The sequence below is a fragment of the Paralichthys olivaceus genome, chromosome 15, assembly GCF_024713975.1.
Source record: "Paralichthys olivaceus isolate ysfri-2021 chromosome 15, ASM2471397v2, whole genome shotgun sequence".
Classification (NCBI taxonomy): Eukaryota; Metazoa; Chordata; class Actinopteri; order Pleuronectiformes; family Paralichthyidae; genus Paralichthys; species Paralichthys olivaceus.
Window position 1 is genome coordinate 4,404,336 of NC_091107.1, and position 18,836 is coordinate 4,423,171.

The 18,836-nt window shown below is 41.6% G+C and overlaps 1 protein-coding gene and 1 long non-coding RNA gene across 2 annotated transcripts in view; both read left to right on the plus strand.

Moving 5' to 3' along the window:
• The first annotated feature begins 601 nt into the window (after positions 1-601).
• Positions 602-8,197, plus strand: LOC138404868 (uncharacterized). Its single transcript, XR_011238629.1, has 3 exons — positions 602-871; positions 3,616-3,907; positions 7,685-8,197. It is a non-coding gene; the product is annotated as an uncharacterized lncRNA (long non-coding RNA).
• A 2,729-nt stretch (positions 8,198-10,926) lies between these two features.
• LOC109635892 (polypeptide N-acetylgalactosaminyltransferase 10-like) overlaps positions 10,927-18,836 on the plus strand; it is a 127,236-nt gene continuing 119,326 nt past the window's right edge. Inside the window, exon 1 of the mRNA XM_069539906.1 lies at positions 10,927-11,210. Within this exon, the coding sequence (XP_069396007.1) occupies positions 11,052-11,210 (159 nt within the window). The 5' untranslated portion in view covers positions 10,927-11,051. The remainder of the gene's footprint in view (positions 11,211-18,836) is intronic.

Sequence of the window (18,836 nt, forward strand, 5' to 3'; positions counted from 1 at the left end):
TGGTTCAGCACCACATTCATGATTCAGGCTAATGAACCACATCAAGGTTATTAACCGGGGAAGTTTCTCAGACCTGTTAATAATATATAAACATATTAATATACAACACAGGAGCTCTGTATCTAAGCTTATACAACTTGTTAACGTGGTCGTTCTTATTCAAGACACAACATGAGAAACACACAGTCAACACCATGTTGTTCCTCCCTGGAAGTGCAGAACCAACACATATATATGTTATATAGGTAATTATTATTAGCTCCATGACAATAGAAGAGAGAAAGCTTGTGTTATCCATTACTGACATGAACCACATATTCTCTCATCCGACTCGAGAAAGAGTGATTATAAGAATTTCCCACAATATCAAACTCTACCTTTAAAGGACTGATTCTTCTCACGTCTTCTTACCACAGAGCTGCTGCGCTGAGATCTGAGGTCACTGCCTGAACTAATAAGAACGAGGACTTGGGTAAATTGTCCTTGAGCATTGGACTAATGATGAAATATAAATGAAAACACCTGTGTGGCTGAGTTTAAGACATGTGCAGAGGCTGTAACTTGTATAATTGAATGAAGCAACATTCTGAAGAACCTTCCCTGCAGGTAACCTGTAAGTGTGGACACAGTTTTTGAGTTTGTGACTAAATGCATGATATGCTGCTGTTTTATTCGAAGGCCTCCTGTCCTTCATGCTGGAGCTTCTCGCTCTCCGGTGTCGTTCAGACGTCCTGGTGTTTCATAAAAGAGCAGAAACACTGACGCTGCCTCCTCAGATGAATAAAAGAAAAAAACAACTGTCCCAGTCGCACGTTTCCCAGAGTTTACCGCGGCTGACAGAAATCAGCGTGACATCGGGGGAACAGAGCAGGTGATTTATCTTTTATCTTAACACTAATGTGTGCGAACCAGCGTTTAGTTCTCAGCTCTGGTCTCATTAACGATGGGTCCCCTGCGATGCTGCTGTTTTTATTTTTCCCACGCTGCGAGCAAGGTGTGGTCGGGAATTTATTGACATCAGGCTCGGCTGCTTGTTTGTTTTATAAAGTGAGGAAGAGTAGGTGTTCTTTTCTGTCTTTGACCGAACCTGTATTATCCCTCACTGACTGAAGACTAAGATAACAAGACTCAAAAGACAAAGGAGTCACCGGGCCGCCAGCATGCAGAGAGAGAGACACACACACACACACATACACACAGAAAGAGAGAGTGGGGGGGACAAACAGCAAGAATCCAGCTGGAGAATGATGTTCAAAGTTATTCCACATACTGGCAGCTTGTTTGAAAATCATGAAGCATAATGTCCAGACGTCCTGCAGCGTCTCAGCAATAACCTGCACACTTACACTGTGTTTAGCACCCCGGCAGCTTTTTACTGAAGACACGGAGAAAAGATCTAAAAAGTTCTTAGATGTTCTGATAGAAGACGATTCATGCAGCCTCCCTGTAGCAGGGAGCTCACCCGCTGCAGTTTAGGTTACGCTTGTGATTAAACGCCACAGTGACTGATTCCAAATATCCACGATATCTTTTATCTGCTTTTTAAATGTATTTACCTGCATGAACCACGTTATATGTTTGTCTTTCTGCTAGCAGGAGTTACACCGACACCAACATACAAAACTTCTCTTGAAACTTGGTGGAAAGGTTCACGATGGACTAGGAAAGAACTCAATAACTATTAGAATGGATTCGATCAATGCTGATATTTTGCAAAACAAACTTTCCCCTCTGTGTTCACTGAAACATTTCTTACAACGTACCGAAGTGCAGATTTTCATCCCAGTTTAGTTTTTGCATTCACACTGTTGCTTTGTCTATTGAGCAAACACCAGAAACAACAACAATGGCGGCTGTATACCGGTTTCTCTACGTTAAGTCAGCATTGTTTGATATTATTTAGTTAAGTTAAATTTAGCATCGCTGCACAACATTACTCACGTTCACAGACATCTGCCTCGCCCAATGTTATTAGATCACAGTGTTCTTCTCTTTCATTTCACGGATCGTTGAAGACTTTAATACGACCTACTAGCCCAACATGCTTGTTTGAGCATTTGATGTCGTTCTTGTGTTCTCGTCTGGACACAGATATTTTGCAAAACGAAGATCGTATTGTTTTAATAACAGAGAAGAAAATATCCATTGAAAAAATCTCAGTATTTATGTAAACAAGGCCGAAGGAAGCAGGTCCATTGATTTTTCTTCACTTTCTTTTAACATTGCGAGATAAGGCGCTAGTCTTGAAGGAGGTATGCTGTCTCTGAGCGTCCTTCTGGTTTGTGTTCTGATTCTGTTTATCAGAAAGAACAAGAAAGCCGAAGACTTCACCTTGGGCTATCGAAAACTATAAAGGGCATTTGATTGTATAGAAAAATGAACTAATTCAAAAAGAATAATTGTGAGATGAACCAGAAATGACAAGGAGGCTTAACGACAGAGTTCCCAGACAAAAATGTTTTTAAATTCAATCCTAAAATAGCAGTGTAGTGTTTGGAACCCAGTTTAAAACCAGTGTTAGAAGTTTTTATCAGGCCTTCGACCTTATTTTTCACTTACAAAGCAGATATAGTAGCAGCAGAGCAGATGAATGAGTCCTTGGCTTGAAAGTGAAAAAAAAAAAGAGAAACTCCAAATCCCTTCTGCACTTTTTGCAGTTTATATCCCCCAGGACACATGTCCAGGCCCCGAAATCATCTTGAATAATAATGCGGTCCCTTAATATATCCACGGTCCTTCTCCCGCTTTCAGAGCTGGTGTGACAAGTTGAGCATTATATGACAACCCATGAGACTCAGAGAAATGGGCCACTCAGAAATGGGCTGTAAAAAAAAAAAAAAAAAAAGCAATATCGCTCAGCTATGAACACATGCAGAACGCCCAGGGAAATGATTATGGGATTAACATTTAGAGAAAGTGTGTTTTAGCGACATCAGTGTGGGAGACGATTAAAGTAATATAAAATCTACATCAAGGAGTGACAAGGGAAGGAAATTAGAAAGCTGTGGGCTGCAAACATTCCCAGACAACTTATTTAAAGATGACAATCATGTCTGGAAAATGATGGAAATGAGAAGGAGGAGGAAACAAAGGCTTTGAATACAGAGGGAACAAATTGGGTGGAGAGGAGTAGGTGGTAAAGAAAAATAAAAGAAGTATTTATCTATTTATCTTTATCAAGTCAGTAACAGATTAATTAAATGTTTGACGAAAAGGAGATGAAATAAATTAACTTCAAATAGGGCGCACAGTTTATTATGGTAGTTTACTGAGAGTCCAAAAAAGAAGATCTGTCCATTAGTTTTTGAGCAATCGTGCAAACTAACAGACGAATAAAGTGAAGATATATATTATCTATAACCGTCTTGGCAGAGATACTAAACTCCAAACATGTCCTGGAGAAAATGTTAAAGTCATGAGAAGAATCAAAACGAAATTATACATGGTGGTTTTATGAGAAGCCATGATGATAAAAACTTTTATGAATCTGTGACCAAGCCGTGCGTGAACATTTGATAACTGGTAACAGGGTATTTCTATCTAATACTTTATCATTTCACATATAAACACATCGATGTTATGTATTAACTCTCTCTCCTTCCCTCTCGCCTTTAGATACGAGATAAAAATACACAACCTGCAGTTTGATCTTTATCACAAAGATGGAGAGAAAAGAAAAGCAAGAAAGGAGAAGAGAATGCAGCTCTAATTGACTCTCAGGGGTCGCGACCCCAGCAGGATTCCGTGGATCACCATGACAACGCCCGTGACGAGGAGATAAGGACCTGCCACTCCACCATCTCAGTGTCACCTGGTCACCCTCCACCAGCGAGCACTGCGTCTTCAGTGAGTCTGTGCTCGGCAGAGAAGTCAAACACAAACATGAGCTCTTCTAACTTCAAATCCAGTAAGCAAATACACATACACACACACACATATATATGTATATATAAAAATATGTATATACAGTATATTAGAGAGGTCGCTGTTGCTCAGTAAAAGTTACATAGTGTTGCTTACTCATGCATTTTGATTTGTTTGTGAATCAAGAGGAAGCGAACCAGTCGTGACATCTTTCATCACTCAGAAAAACAGGCCCTTTATTGATCTATATCAATCACTACTCTCTCCCTCTCTCTCTCTCTATATATATATATATATATATATTTATATATAAAGAAGGATCATAAATATCATGTCTACAAACTGCCTGGATTCTGCGGAGCCTCTGCAGTTCATAGTGATGTACATCAAAATGTCAGCAGGGAGCCGCAGAGCATGTACACAGGTTATTAAATCACAAACAGCTCTGCCTCTGACACGAAACTGCAAATGAGTGTGTTTGCATTTCATTTAAGATCAATTTGTGTTTCCCTGTTTGTTTAAGTGTTTGCTCGTGGCACACTCATGGACGATATTTCTCCGTCTGGCTCCAGGGCAGAGATATTTTCTGTTTTGAAGCTTTTCCATTAGGAAGGTAACACAGGGGACCGAGAGCCAATAATGCTGTGTTAATAATGTGTGTTAATAATTACGCCCAGTACAATGGAAGCTATCTTTTAGCTCATCAAGTTTACAGCGTCTGCTCAGCTCAGCACTCATGTTAGTGTGGAGCATTTCTGCATAATAACTGCTTGAAAATATTCTGTGTATAGAGGTGATTTCTTCCAGTTTCTATATGTATATCATATATATGTTTTTAGGTTTAAGGAAAATAATGCATCAAAAAAATGTAAATCCCCAATTTCATAGGAAGAGCTTTTCAAGACCTAAAGTAGATTTCTACTTTCTTTTTACACCAAATCAATCTCTGAATCTCTAACAAGTTTACTCCAACATTGCCCATTTTTATTTATTTTTTGTAATTTTACAAAACAAAATATAATAACGCTCATCTGGTTTCCAGCCTAGCACAAGATGGAAAGATCAATGTGAGTTAATTCATAGGTTCAATACACTGAAACGTGTCTAACCAACAGCTCGGAGGCAGCGTCTGCAGAATCTCATATCGATCGTCACATCTGCTTCAGAGTATGATTCCCTTAAATATCAGAATACCTGTGTGGGTGAACTTCTGCCTCGTTTTCCATTAAATCAATACGACACAATATGATGAAGTTTGGATGTAATAATTACTGTGGCTGCATCGATGAATTCTCCAGAATCACTGGATTGCACTAAATCAAGCCGTCAAATACCAGGTCGCCCAGATGCCAACAATAAATCTGAAGTGCCACCTTGACTGTTGTGTTACATCGTGAGTTTGGAAGCTGAGGACGGTGTACATGCCAAACTCGCCATATGGAGCAGATGTTCTCATCTAATCAGAATCTTCTACAGTGGCCTTTTTATTGCATCAATATCCAGCAGATTATATGGGTTTAATGGACAGACGACCTCAGGGTAGAGCATGTGGGGGGTTTATAATGTCTGTCTGAAGGCTGCAGGTGTTTGCAGCTGTATCTGACGGGAGGAAAGGAAGAAATGTAAAAGATAGATATCAGTCCCTTAAATGTGCTGATCTTTTCACCAAGATCCATTAATTATTCTCTGTGAAATCGCTGACAATCTACAAAAATTTACGATATAGAAAGCGATCAAAAATTCTTGGATCCCTCTCTTTGTCAAGTTCGATGCTGAAAGTTCTTTCTTGGCCCATGTCCCATCGCAAGTTCCATGGAAATCCACTCAGTATTATGAAATCCTGCTGAAAATCAAACAAACAACAAAAAGAAGTTTTCTACAAATTCAGTTTTGAGGAAGTTCCACTTAAGACATTTCCACCCAATAGTTTAAACATGTGGCTGTGATGATCTGCGCTTCACATCCAAGTACATGCTCTGTCCATAACAAGCTTTACATTTCACTGCAGAGCGTCTCTGGATCATCACGCTGTCATTGGTTGGTTTCTTAGCAAAAAGCAGAACCTCTGCTCCTCGGCACAGATGAAAATTATACATTTAACGTATGTTCAGTTACTCGTGCTGAGTCGAACATCCATTAGTGAGACTGACGTTCCAGTGTTTATAGGATCATATGGGCTTAATGGGAAGGTGAGGGTACAGCAGATGGGAGTCTGGGTAATGAGGATTCATGTACGCCCACACACACACTCACACACACATTCTTTAAGCACAGCAAGTACAAGCCTTGAGGGAGAGCTGTAGGAGTCTAATGTGATTATATGAACAGATGTTGAGGACTGGAAAAGTCACATGAAAACTGGAAAGCTGAATGAAGGTCAAGAATTTAATTAAATCACATTTTCAGAAAATATTTTTTTTTCATTTTAATTTGATTAAAATGAATAAGATCATAGCTAATGTCTCTGACCAGCTACAATTTAAATATGTGTTAATGAGCATAAGGTTGTAGCAACAATGACAGAGACAATGGAAACATCTGTAGGTAAAAACCACATCATTTAGTTTTCACAAACACAGATGACTGTCATGTTTATTATACAGCGAGGAAGTGAGATCGACCTTTCACAACAGGAGGTTTTTGTGTTAATTTGATCATGAGGTTTTGCGTAATGCTGCTAATGACAATCCAACTAACAAACCAACCAGCCAGCTAACAAACAAACCAACCAACTAACCAATCAACCAGCCAGCTAACAAACCAACCAGCTAACCAACAAACCAACAAACCAACCAGCTAACCAACAAACCAACCAACCAGCCAGCCAGCCAGCCAACCAGTCAACTAAGAAAACAAACAACCAATAAGCCATCAAACCAAACAGTCATCTAAAAAACCAACCAACCAGATTAATTAATATTCTAAAGAAAAATGATCGAAAACACCCACTAGCGTCTTTACCAGAGCAGATCTGAACACAGTCCTTGTCTCTTGGCCCAGTAATGATACTCAACGTACTTCAGAGACATACAGACTTGAATCGGTCTGTTGTGGACAAAGATTAGTGACATTAACAGACTGGAGTCTGAAATCAGGATGTTGTTGGAAGTGCTGCTCATACTAATCCTTCTCAGGACGTTTAGAGAGAGAGAGAGAGCAACTCATCCCTCCCTCGTTCTCCACATCTGTACCTAAGTTGAGACAATTCAATCTGTTCACTGTCTTACAACATGAATTATGGATGAAGCCTGCAACCTGTGAGCGTTGAGGGGATTTGCGTTGATCAAGCAGCTCTTCGCTTTATTACGCGTGTCACAGGCTCAGTGTGGATTCGAAAGAGGTCGGGGGAAAAAACAGAATTCAAGGTAATTTGCAGAGCATCAAAACAAAGCATCCTGTTAGCAGGCCTTTATTCCCCTGGTGGGAGACCAATGATTGACTGTTGTGTGCTGAAACCCATTAGCAGCATTTATTCTGGCATTGAGTCCTTTCTGATTAGCAATTAGTAAGCATCAGTCCACTTCAGCAAACAAAGCTGTGACAGTGCAGCCCAGGTCAGGTAAATAAAAGCCAGTGAATTGTGGAAAGATGTTTTTCATCCACATAATCTAGTTTGAGTGTATTTCTAAAGGAGGACACTGAGGTTATTTTACCACTAAAAGGTTTCAAATCACTAAAAACACAGTGAGTCATTAATTATGTCTTTCTCTGTTATAGTTGAGTGTGCATCAAATAGGGATGTGCAATATGACGATATATAATAAAACATTATTAATTTCATCGTCGCTCTCACTCTCTCACTCTCTTGCTGTCTTGGCAGCATCATTCATGTTCATCCACATGACACAGATGCAGACAAGACTTTACAGAGGGGCTGCTTTTGTCCCATGGGCAGACCGATCATCAGGAACATCAGGAAACCTTTCCTGTGATACAACACATGACAAAGAAACACGAAGATGGAAGAAGACAACATCAATACAAGGCCCAAATTTGCACAAAGGAGAAAAGATTTGTTTTGGAGAATGACATTTTTTATCGTCCAAAAACTTGTACTTTTTAATATTGTACTTTACATTTTTTAAATTGGTATAAATATGTCTTATTTTATTGCTGTTTGACTTGATTGTATTCACTGTATTTTTGTTTTGCTGGAACTCATCACTATTCCTCATTGTGTCTCCAGAGGTCTTAAATTAAAAAGGTCATTAGGTTTATTTTTTCAGTTGATGTGCTGTATGAAATTGATTTAGTGCCACTTCAGTATCCGTGTCCTCTTCATTCTCAAACTTTTTGGTGGAGAATTCGGTATATCTCCTCTTTTAAATAAAGAGAAATGTAAACTTCGTCACAACATCCACAGTATGAACCCATGTTTCAGACTTGTCAGGTTTTCTGGCCAACGTGGTCTCCGTCCATGTGATGTTCTCAAAATGCTCTCAGGTTTCTTTTCACATTTTCATCTCTGCTCATGCATTTGATGCCTTTTGTTCTGTCAGCCACGCTCCTCTGTTTCTGCTCACATTGATTTTTGCAGAGCACTTTTTAAATCCATAACTCTGCAGGTTGCACACAAAGACACAGAGGCAGAGATGATGCGGGGCTGTAGAAGGCAGCAGGTAAAACACTGATGCAACACGCACTGACGAAAAGACAGTCAGCAAGCGTAGGCAAAGGCGCAGCAAGAACAACACTGAGAAGAGCTTATTTTGAGACCCCTCATTTTATGTTGTTCTTTAGTAAAACAGCTCAGGAAGTAGAGAAGATTGTCCTCTCATCAGAAGGTTGGTGGTTTGATCCCCAGCTCCTCCAACCCACTTATTAAGAGTCTTTGAGCAAGACACTGAACCTTAAACAGGATGTGCTAAGCCGGATGGCAGTCAATCAATCAATACATCAACCAATCTATCTATCTATCTATCTATCTATCTATCTATCTATCTATCTATCTATCTATCTATCTATCTATCTATCTATCTATCTATCTATCTATCTATCTATCTATCTTTCTATCTATCTATCTATCTATCTATCTATCTATCTTTCTATCTATCTATCTGGCTTATGTATACGATGCAACATGTTAAATGTGAATTGTGTGCACACCCACATTTCCTCACATTAATTAGCCTTTGTGAAATCCAGTGTAAACGTGCTGCGGATATGTCTGAGCAGGGGAGGATTATTATGATATGTTAATAGTACGATTGCCCAACAATCCCTGATCGCACAATCACAGACAGAGAGGAGGTAATTCACATTAGATTTCATATAGACAGAAGAGAACGTAAAAGGCCACGAGCTGAAAGAACCAAAGAGTTTCTTCTTTTGTGGTTTTGTTGTTTGGCCAGAATCAATATTAATTAGCTGCAGTCGATTAAATTTGCTGGCAATGTTTGTCATTATAGACAAATCACCGGTCACTGAACCGTATTACCTTGCTCAGGTTTGTAATACACTATTAACTATGTGCTTTATAATCTCACGGTGTCAGATCCAAAACTTTTCTCCCACCAACGTAGCATCATTTGGAAATGCATTAACAAGTGCTTACACAGCCTGTCGACAAAAGACACAGGCTTTGTTCCGTGCTTACAAAGCAGGTGTGGTGGCTGCTTGGATTGCCAGGATTTACATCAGAGACGCAGCTCGGCTTCATTTCCTCCACCGCTGGCTCCAGCTCAGCTCTGCTGGAGGATCAGCGGGAGAGACCTGATGAAACAGGCGGCTGTTGTTTTGGACCCTGCTGGATCAGAAACCACCTCCCTCAGTGAGCGCTACGGTAACTTTTATTTGCAATGACACATGATTGCACTGAGATCTTATTTTGGCTTCTGACACGTTTCGAGTGGTTTCCCTGCAGCGTGTTTTGCAGAACGTAAACCAAAAGGCCTTATGTCACCAAGCAGATACAGTGACAATAGCAGGACATTTCAACGCTGCATTGTTTAAAAAATGTTTGCATGGTAAACATCAGCCCTTGAAAAGAATTTATGTCAATTTATATTTATACGACAAAATCCTCAAGTGATTGGGAACAGCACGTTCAATCATATCTATTTGTTTGTTATTTTAGGACGGATGTGCTCAGTTACTGTAGAAGAAATTCATCTGGAATGTTAAGATCTGAGGAATCACAGACACAATGTGATGAATCAAATTGCTTCATGCAGCATGGGGAGAAGAACCACACGGTTGATCTCTGTCAAACTTTCAGTCTCTTGTCTTAAATACCCTCAAGAGAACAGTCGCCGACTCATGACAAGGTGGATTCACTCCGTCATAACTTCCAGGTGTGCATCAGGCCTTCCTGGGAACATTTGCATTTTCACATTATCTTTCAGTTGATTGTCAGCCGACTCTCATCTCATCTGGCTATGAACACACACATCCTCCAACGACCTTCCTCCCCAAAAGATTAAATATGGATCTGATGTAATCTGTGAGGTCAGGTGACGTCTGTGGCCAGACCATGTTCCGTCTATAGCAATATTACAGCAGCAAGAGTCAAACTAGGTAAGTAATCAGTAAGTATATATAATAACTAACATGCAATACTTAAGCACAAGGATAACGAGATGAAGAAAATATGGATGTAGTAAAAACATATATATAGTGTGAAAATGAATATTGCACATTTAAGAGAGTTGTTTAACAATAACAAACACATTGATTAAAATGCACACTGGATTCTATTATGATGCTGTATAATCGGCATTGTTTTACCGACACAAAAACACCCATGAATCCATATATGTCCGACTAACAAACTAGAATATTTATTTCCAATATTTATCCTGACAGGTGTTTTTTTCCGAGAGAACTTAGTTCTCTTATTTCCGAGGTACACTTGAAGGCAGCATGAATGTGTCACACTTTCTAACTTCAAACTTAATTAATTTCATTAGAAAAACATAAAAAAACTAATTACAACGATCGTGAAATAAAATAAATCAATAGGAATAAATCAATAAATCAATAAACAAGAATAAATAAATGTTATGTTAGTCCCCCCCCCCCCCACCTCCTCCTCCTGCTGAGGCGCAGCGGTTCACGCCCCCTAGCGGAAGTGTCACAGCGGCGCCGGGTGGTTCGAGCCCCCGGTCACAGTGGAAGTTGTCTCCGCCGAGAGAAGCGCAGGAAGCGGGTTCGGGACTCGCCACGTTCCGCTGCTTCACACCGGAGAGATGAGGCGGAAGGAGAAGCGGCTGCTGCAGTTCGCCGGGCTGCTGGTGGCGGCTCTGCTCTTCTTCCCGAACGTGGGGCTGTGGTCTCTGTACCGGGACCGAGTCTTCGACAACTCGGCCGACACGGCGGACGCTCCCGGAGGATTTCCCCCGATCCAGGTAAGGGAAGCGCGGCCGCGAGTGGCTCGGTTCTGTCCCTCCCTCCCCAGAATAGTTTGGTGGCCTCTCGGTGTGGAGGCAGAGGTTTTACCCGCTGCGCACTTCCCTGTGTCGGCTTCACCCCAAATACAACCACCGTGGCGTCCCCACCTTGTGTGTGTGTGTGTGTGTGTGGTTTACAAGATGGACCCTGCTCTGGCGCCGTGTCAGCCCGGCAGGTCGTCAGTCTCAGCGGGCAGGATGAACAGGAGTCACGTAGCTGAGAACCGGAGAGAACCCGGAGCTCCGGGAGGCAGTGAAGTTACAACAACACGAGACTCCAGGAAGTTGTTACACGTGAAGCACACACACTCATACAACACACACACACACACACACACACACACACACACACTCTCATATAAACACACACTCATACAACACACACACACACACACACTCTCATATAAACACACACTCATACAAACACACACTCATACAACACACACACACTCATACAACACACACACTCTCACGATACACACACACTCTCATATACAAACACACACACACTCATACAACACAGACACTCTCTCACGATACACACACACACTCTCATATACAAACACACTCACAACACACATACTGACAACACTATACACTCTCAGAACACACACACACAGTCACGCACACACTCTCTCACAATACACATACACTCTCATATACACACACAAACACACACTCATACTACACTCTCACAACACACACACACACACAGTTATAAAGGTGCAGGGTCGGTATGACAGGACATCAGCCTCACACTGATCCTGGCTGAAAACCACCATGTGTCTCATCTGTGTTTATAAACGAACACAACCTGTAACTGACGGTTGTTGTTATCAGTCACTTTATTGATGATTGGTTGAGTTTATAAAATGTTTACAAACATCAGATTCCCAGTGACGGAGGTGACATGTTCTAATCGCTTCAGCTCAACTCATGCTTCAGCGTTGAAGCTACGTGCTGACGTGCACCTCCCTGGAAGAAGGAGCTGCGATTGGTAGCGTCGCATCTCCGGCAGACTCGCTGCCATTTTTGAATTGAGTTGGGATAATGAATGAATTAACTTCAGGTCCAATGTTTTACTTTAAGCGTAAATGACTTGTTTGATAATTTGACTTTAAGATTATTTTAAAACTTGTGTTTTCAACTTGGTTCTTAACCTGTTTGGTAAGTTTTGTCAAGTTGTCAAACCTGCAAACCGACTTCTTCACTCTGAGTTAAATAAGTACAACAGTGACTCATCTCCTCTGAACAATGCTCTTAATGTCTCTTATTTAATAGACTCATAGTGCATGCATATCTGCATATCTGTCATTGAGTTGGATTGCGTTTGGTTGAAGGAATGAAGTTGCACCTTGTTTAAAATCCATTTGTACTATTCTTGTACTTGCAGGTTAAAAATAACATTTGATGATTTTTGGAAAAGGGTTAATAAATGTGTGTGTTTTTTTTTTTAAAAGGTCTGTTTCTGTTTGAGGGAAACTTGTGCCTGTTCATGTGCTTTGGATTCACTCATCGATCCAGGATTTTAAAAAACCAAACAACTAACAAAGAAAAGACGAGCTGCAGAGGTTGGTGTTGGATAAGTTGTGTTGGTTCACATAGAAATCTGAACTAAAACGGACCTTACTTGGAAAACAATAGCCGCCCTCTCTTATTCTAATGAGGGAAAACCTGCTGAATGGAGGCTTTCATGGATGGTATGTGTGTGGAATGATTGTAGGCCTTCAGTGAGGACTGAGTTCACTTTCACTTTGAGTCTACATGCACGGTTTTTATCAGGAAACAGTTATTTCCATGATCAGTTAATTGTTTAATCCATTAATGCTTCAGCCGTCGTTATCTGCAGCTAATGCTAATTCTCTGGCTGAATTGTAGCAGTGATAAACTTTGCACACATTTCCTCGGAGGGCTTTATTTCACTGCTTAACTTTGGATTTGAATTTTCAGAATCTAGAGCGGTTTGAAAAGTGATGCCAACCTTCTTTGGGAATAAAGGAGGTGGAGTGGAGAAACAATACTCGCATCACAAGATGTAGAAGCACGTCTAACGAAGGGAGAATCAGATCCATTGGTTCTGGTCCAAAGCTACAAACCTGGAAGCATCATGATTAACTGTAACAACAGTTGAAGACAGAGCAGATGATGGAGGAGGAATTTTCTTTGAGCTGTAGCTTGTTCTCCACGCTTGGACCCTTGGATGGATTTGACGCAGCCATCTGTGTGAATGACCGTTGTCATGATCGATGATGTCAAAGAGTTCCAAACCCTGCTGCTACAGATCGACGCTCGTCTATTTATTCAGAATCTATTCATATTGAACCCGTCACACATCCTCATTCGTCACCGCTCATCCTCGGACTCCTGTTCTAATGTACGTCGCCAGCGCTCTGTGGCAAGACAGAGGGTCGAGCGTTAGACAGTAAGGATGTAGAAGTCAGATTCGCCAGTGGGCAAATAGAGTCTGACTTACGTACCAGAGACCAGAGCACGTCTCCTATTATAGAGTTGGAATTCAACTTCATCTGTTTTCCCTTAACAGTGATCTAATCAAGTAATCCTAACGGAACCTTAAGTTAATTCATCTGAATCTGAACTAATGTGTAGAGGTCGTCAGTGGGAAAACCTGTTGACTGTGGAAAATACAAATTTGAAAAAACACCGGCCCTGAATGTAAAACAGTCCATGTCTGCAGAGATATCAAATATTGATGATGTTGTCTGGTAGTAGGTATGACTGTGCTCTCCCTACCCTCCACAGGAAGGTTGTTCATACATAGAGTTCCAGAGACCAGAACTGTCCCAGGGGCTTGTACCTGAGACATTTTTATCATGGTTTGTCCTTTCATTTGTCACCAATTTGTCTAAATGCAGAACACACCCTGACCAAAGCACAGCATAAGTGTCTGTCTCTGAGGCGTTGACTGTGACATTATTACCATCGAATCCCGCAGCTACAAGTTGTGCAAGCAGTAATCATATGCCCATGCATATGGTGCCTGAATGACTATTTCATGCTGCTCAAGAAAACATGAGTCGCCTCAGAGCCTCCAGACTGTGACAGTGACAGAAAGGTAATTTTCACATTTGCCCATCTCTTGTTAAGGATTCCCGCTGAAGCAGAGGTGGCTTAGCTTCCTCTTGTCTGCTCCAGCAGCTCAGGTTAAGTTGAGGTTAGAGGAGATGAGAGCAGCGAGTAGAATTAAAAAAAGAGGCCACGGGGTTTGTGACCTGATGTCTGTGCCGCCTGAGACAAATCCTCGTCCGGACGAAAGCCCGGCAGACTAGTGCGAATGCAAAGCGTTCAATTTTACAATTTTAGTTGACCAGGAATTTTAAAGAAACACATGATGCTCATATTTAGGCTCATGATTCTAATTTGGATTATCATTTGGAAGGTTTACATCCTCTAAACATCACTTTCACCATTCTGTCCTTGATCTGATCTGATAGAGCCCGTTTTGCTCTGACTGGTTTGGTGACTGTTGTGAATGGTCAACCACTGCCGACTCGGTGTATTACATCACAGTGATGCGGCAGCAGGACCCGGACTATTGACCAGGTGTCTCAGGAACTCCCTTCTGTGCGGGAGGGGAGCTCCCTTTGACGTGGACTTTTCAACTTTGCAGAACTTTCACAAAAAAACCTTAGTTCTCCTCAGATACATACAGGAATTGGAGATGCAGTGTTGTCTCTGTTTCTCATTCACCTCCTCATACTTGCTGGCAAAAAGTGATTTTACCCGTTTTTTTTTCTTTTGCCCGTTTTTGCCAGAACTCAAAAAATCCTAAACAGTTCAAGGTGGTTTCGACCAAAAGTAGATCAGACTACATATATGCATATCACAACATAGTTTTCCAAGTTTTATTTTCAGGGTTTGCTGCTGGTGGCTTTTCCACTGGATGTAATCAGCTGTGGTAAAAGTCCAGAAGATAAGGTTTGCTCTTGAAAGGAAAGTTGGCTGAGATTCATGGCCGTGTCACAGAGAAACGAGAATCACACAGGCCTCAGTACGCTAGAGGCTACATTTATGAGCCACACACTGTAGGCTGGATTACTCTTCATTCATCACTCCAGGACCTTGTGCGTTTCGCCTCTGACACGTGTACAGTACACTCTCTGACACACACACACACTTGCATATACTCTTTATAGAGGCAGTAAAAGGTCAGTCAGCAACCGTCCAGCCTTATTAATGAGCAGACCTCAAAGTAAACAAGGACGTCTATGTAGAACATCTCATCACAAGGAGAAATCCCAGCTGAAAAATATTGCAAGAACTTCCTTTAATTACTCTTTTTTTATTTTTGCTTTAGAAGCTGCAGATTTAAGAACCACAGCTTTCTGGGCAAATTATTACTCCAGAACAAACAGTTTTTCCAAATAAATCCCCCCAGTGCTTCAGTCTGATTTTGAATTCCCCGGCTTGTCTGCTTGTGATGTATTCCTACCCCACAGTCACAATGCAAATCAGATATTTGTTTAACCCCTCTGTCCTCCAGGCCTCCGGGGGACGTATAGAAAACATTGTTAGTCTTGTCCTTTTCAGGAAAGAAAAAAAAAAGTGACGCTTTACTTCTTACCTACTGAAAAACACATGGATATAATGAGGAGGTGTGATCGGACCCAATGAAATCATCTAATGGAGTAATTTTGTTTGTTGCCTCCCTCTGCACATTACATATTTAACAATTCCTTTTTGAATGAATGGTTTCTTCTATAACAGTTTAGTCCGCAAGGGTATGTGTATAGGAAAAGGGTTGACATGTTTCTTAACAACTAGATTCCAGGAACTGGGCCAAACTAGACTTATAGAGTCATCTGAATGTCCCCGTTTCTGACATCTCGGTACAATCGTCTGTGAGGCCCTGTCCCTGCTTTTCCTCAGCGCCCCGGCAAAGTCGAACTGTTTGACCCGCAGCTCCCTGTCTGTTTCCTCTCTGTTGCTATTCCGATAAACATTAAAGTTGAATAAGACTTTAGCCCGTGGTTCTGTGAAAAATCTCTCCTTTCTGCTCTATTGACATCATGTGGGAGAGAGGGAATGATGTTTCATGCCAATAGCAGGCGGTGATTTCAGAGCTCCGGGAGGCTCAAGGCTGCACCTACGGGAAGCGTGAATCCAAAGTGCACAGAAACAAAATTGAAATTGAATGGATTTAGGCTGCCCTCACATTGCACCACGCATGAACGAGGATTTCAAAAAAGAAAATCGAGCCTCCTTCAGGCACGTTTGTGGAGAGTAATGTCAAGCTGCGCTGGATTTCTTCATGTGACTGCAAACAAGTGTGGGAAATGGAGGCCCTCCTGCAATTAAGGAAATTGCATCAGCTTCGTGAATCCTATGAGGTTAAGAGCAATTAGAGCGGCTGTGGAAGTAGGATTAGGACAGTTTAACATGGTTCATGATAAGTTGTGAGAGTATATTAGAGTTTATTACTCTGCACACTGCTCGGTTAATTTTTGTATTAAAAAAGTCTTCTCTGCAAGGACATAAAGACTGCGGCAGGAGATTTTGCAGGTCAGACGTTTCCCTAACATTTAAGTGAGGGGTGGTGTCTGAGTAGATCATGCAGGAGGTAGTACATGCAAGTTCTTTTCAAGTGTTTTTGAACAGCACATTTCCGTATCCGGAGATCATATTGGAAAACAGCGATAAGCTATATAGGTGCAACACCTTGCTGAGAACATGAAGCGAGGGGTGTGGCTGACGAAGCTTGTTTGTGTGTATTTATAACCTGTAACATGGGATTTGGAAACAATAAGGTTAGTAAGAATGAAAGAAAACAAACCAGCCCGCTCTGAGGTTTGGTAATGGAGAGAAAAGCTGTTAATGTCAGTACCTGATGTACCTCACTGAGCTGTGAACCAGCTGTGCTGTTGGACCGGGGAATGAGATTTTATCTGTAACTTGTTAAGCCCCTGGAAACGAGGGAGACTGAGGGGTGAAAGTCATTTGCAAAGACAAGTGGAGTTACTTGCTGCAGACTTAAATCGTTGCACTTTATCACTCGAAGCTGAGAAAGTGAGGGAGGGAATGAAACACCTCAGGAGGAGAAGGCAGCGTGAGCAGGAAAAAGAGGTGTTTGTTCACGGGCAAACTTTTTTTTTTTTTTTTTTGGGAGAGCGTTTCCTCCCCAGGTTCCTCACACAAGGCAGACGTTGACTCGCCGCTGGCTGCGGCACAGACCGAGCGCATGCAGAAGCTGCTCTGTATGCCTGTCAGGGATCCGCTGCCCCAGATCAGTGCGAGGAGCCAAATGAGGGACAGGTGCAGCAGACAGCCTGTGGATACGGAGCGAGGAGTCAGGCTTTTAATTACAGCCACGTGGGTTATGGAGCTGCTTTTTTTTAATGTTCAGATGATTAAACTAATCCCTGGAGGCTAATTTAAGGCCAGCTCTGTGCTTTATGGTGCCGAGCCCCACAAAGAATAAGATGCACTTGAGTGTTGTGTGTTAAGTATTTTCTGCATGAATCTGCCTATGAAAATTTCTTGGCTCCAGGCTAAATCTGTACATGTACAAACTCTGAAACATGCGATCCGTGTAGACGAATATTTACACCTGTATCTGCATCATTCTGCATAGTTCAGGTCTAATAGAGTCGTGATGTAGAAACACAGGAGTGATGATTATATGGATCTTTATTAGTCATCAGGGGCACATCACCGATTTAATACTTGGAAATCAGTCTGCTTGTCGAAAGGAGTAAACTCAACCAGCCCCCACATGGCTTGTTAGACCATACCACTTTTACTTTGAGGGAGGTGATAACGGACAAGAGGTGTGGTAAACCCTGGTCAAGTCTATTCAAGGGATGACGTATAGATCCTGTTCAGACCTGGTCTCAACATCCGTCCTGAGTGGCTCCATCACAAGCTAAGTTCAGGTCTGAATGCACATGAACGTGTCCTCAAGGCTTCCTGAGATCTCAACACAGCTCTCTTTGAGCTTCACCCAAGTTTGTGATTACAAAATGACGATAACTGACTTTGCTGCATAGAATGTGTGGCGGTCTAGAGGAGGAGAGTGGAAGTGACGTGTGGGTGTCAGTTTGTGCTCTAATATAAATCTAATGGTGGTTGATTAATGTGCAGTAGTAACCAGGTAGAGTCGTCCACTTTGACTGTGTTTCTGTCCAGCGCTTGTCACAACATACAGAACATCTTTGCCCTGTTTCTCTGTTTATGAGGTTTGCTCTCTGAACTCTACTCGGACCTTTGCCCTCCTCATTATCGACTGCCGATTGATGAAGCAGGAATTAAAACTCAACCACTATTAACTCACTGTTACTCATCAGCTTGATTCCTGAACTGTGAAATGTTGCTGTTTAAACTCTCATTATCCAGAGTCTGTAAGAACTGTTGGCTGGTAAATGGACCCGAGCTCCTTTCCTTACAGTTCATGTTGTCTGCGCACTGTCCACTATGTTATTGTTGGCTGGAGGAATGGGTTTCCTTTTCCGTCGCTTTAGTGAACGCTTGACTGCAGCACCTGACCTATGATGAGTTTATTAAAGGAAATGCACCAGTGTAGTTTTTCCAGAGAGATTTTTTTTCTTCCAGCTGAGCACTTTGATGCAA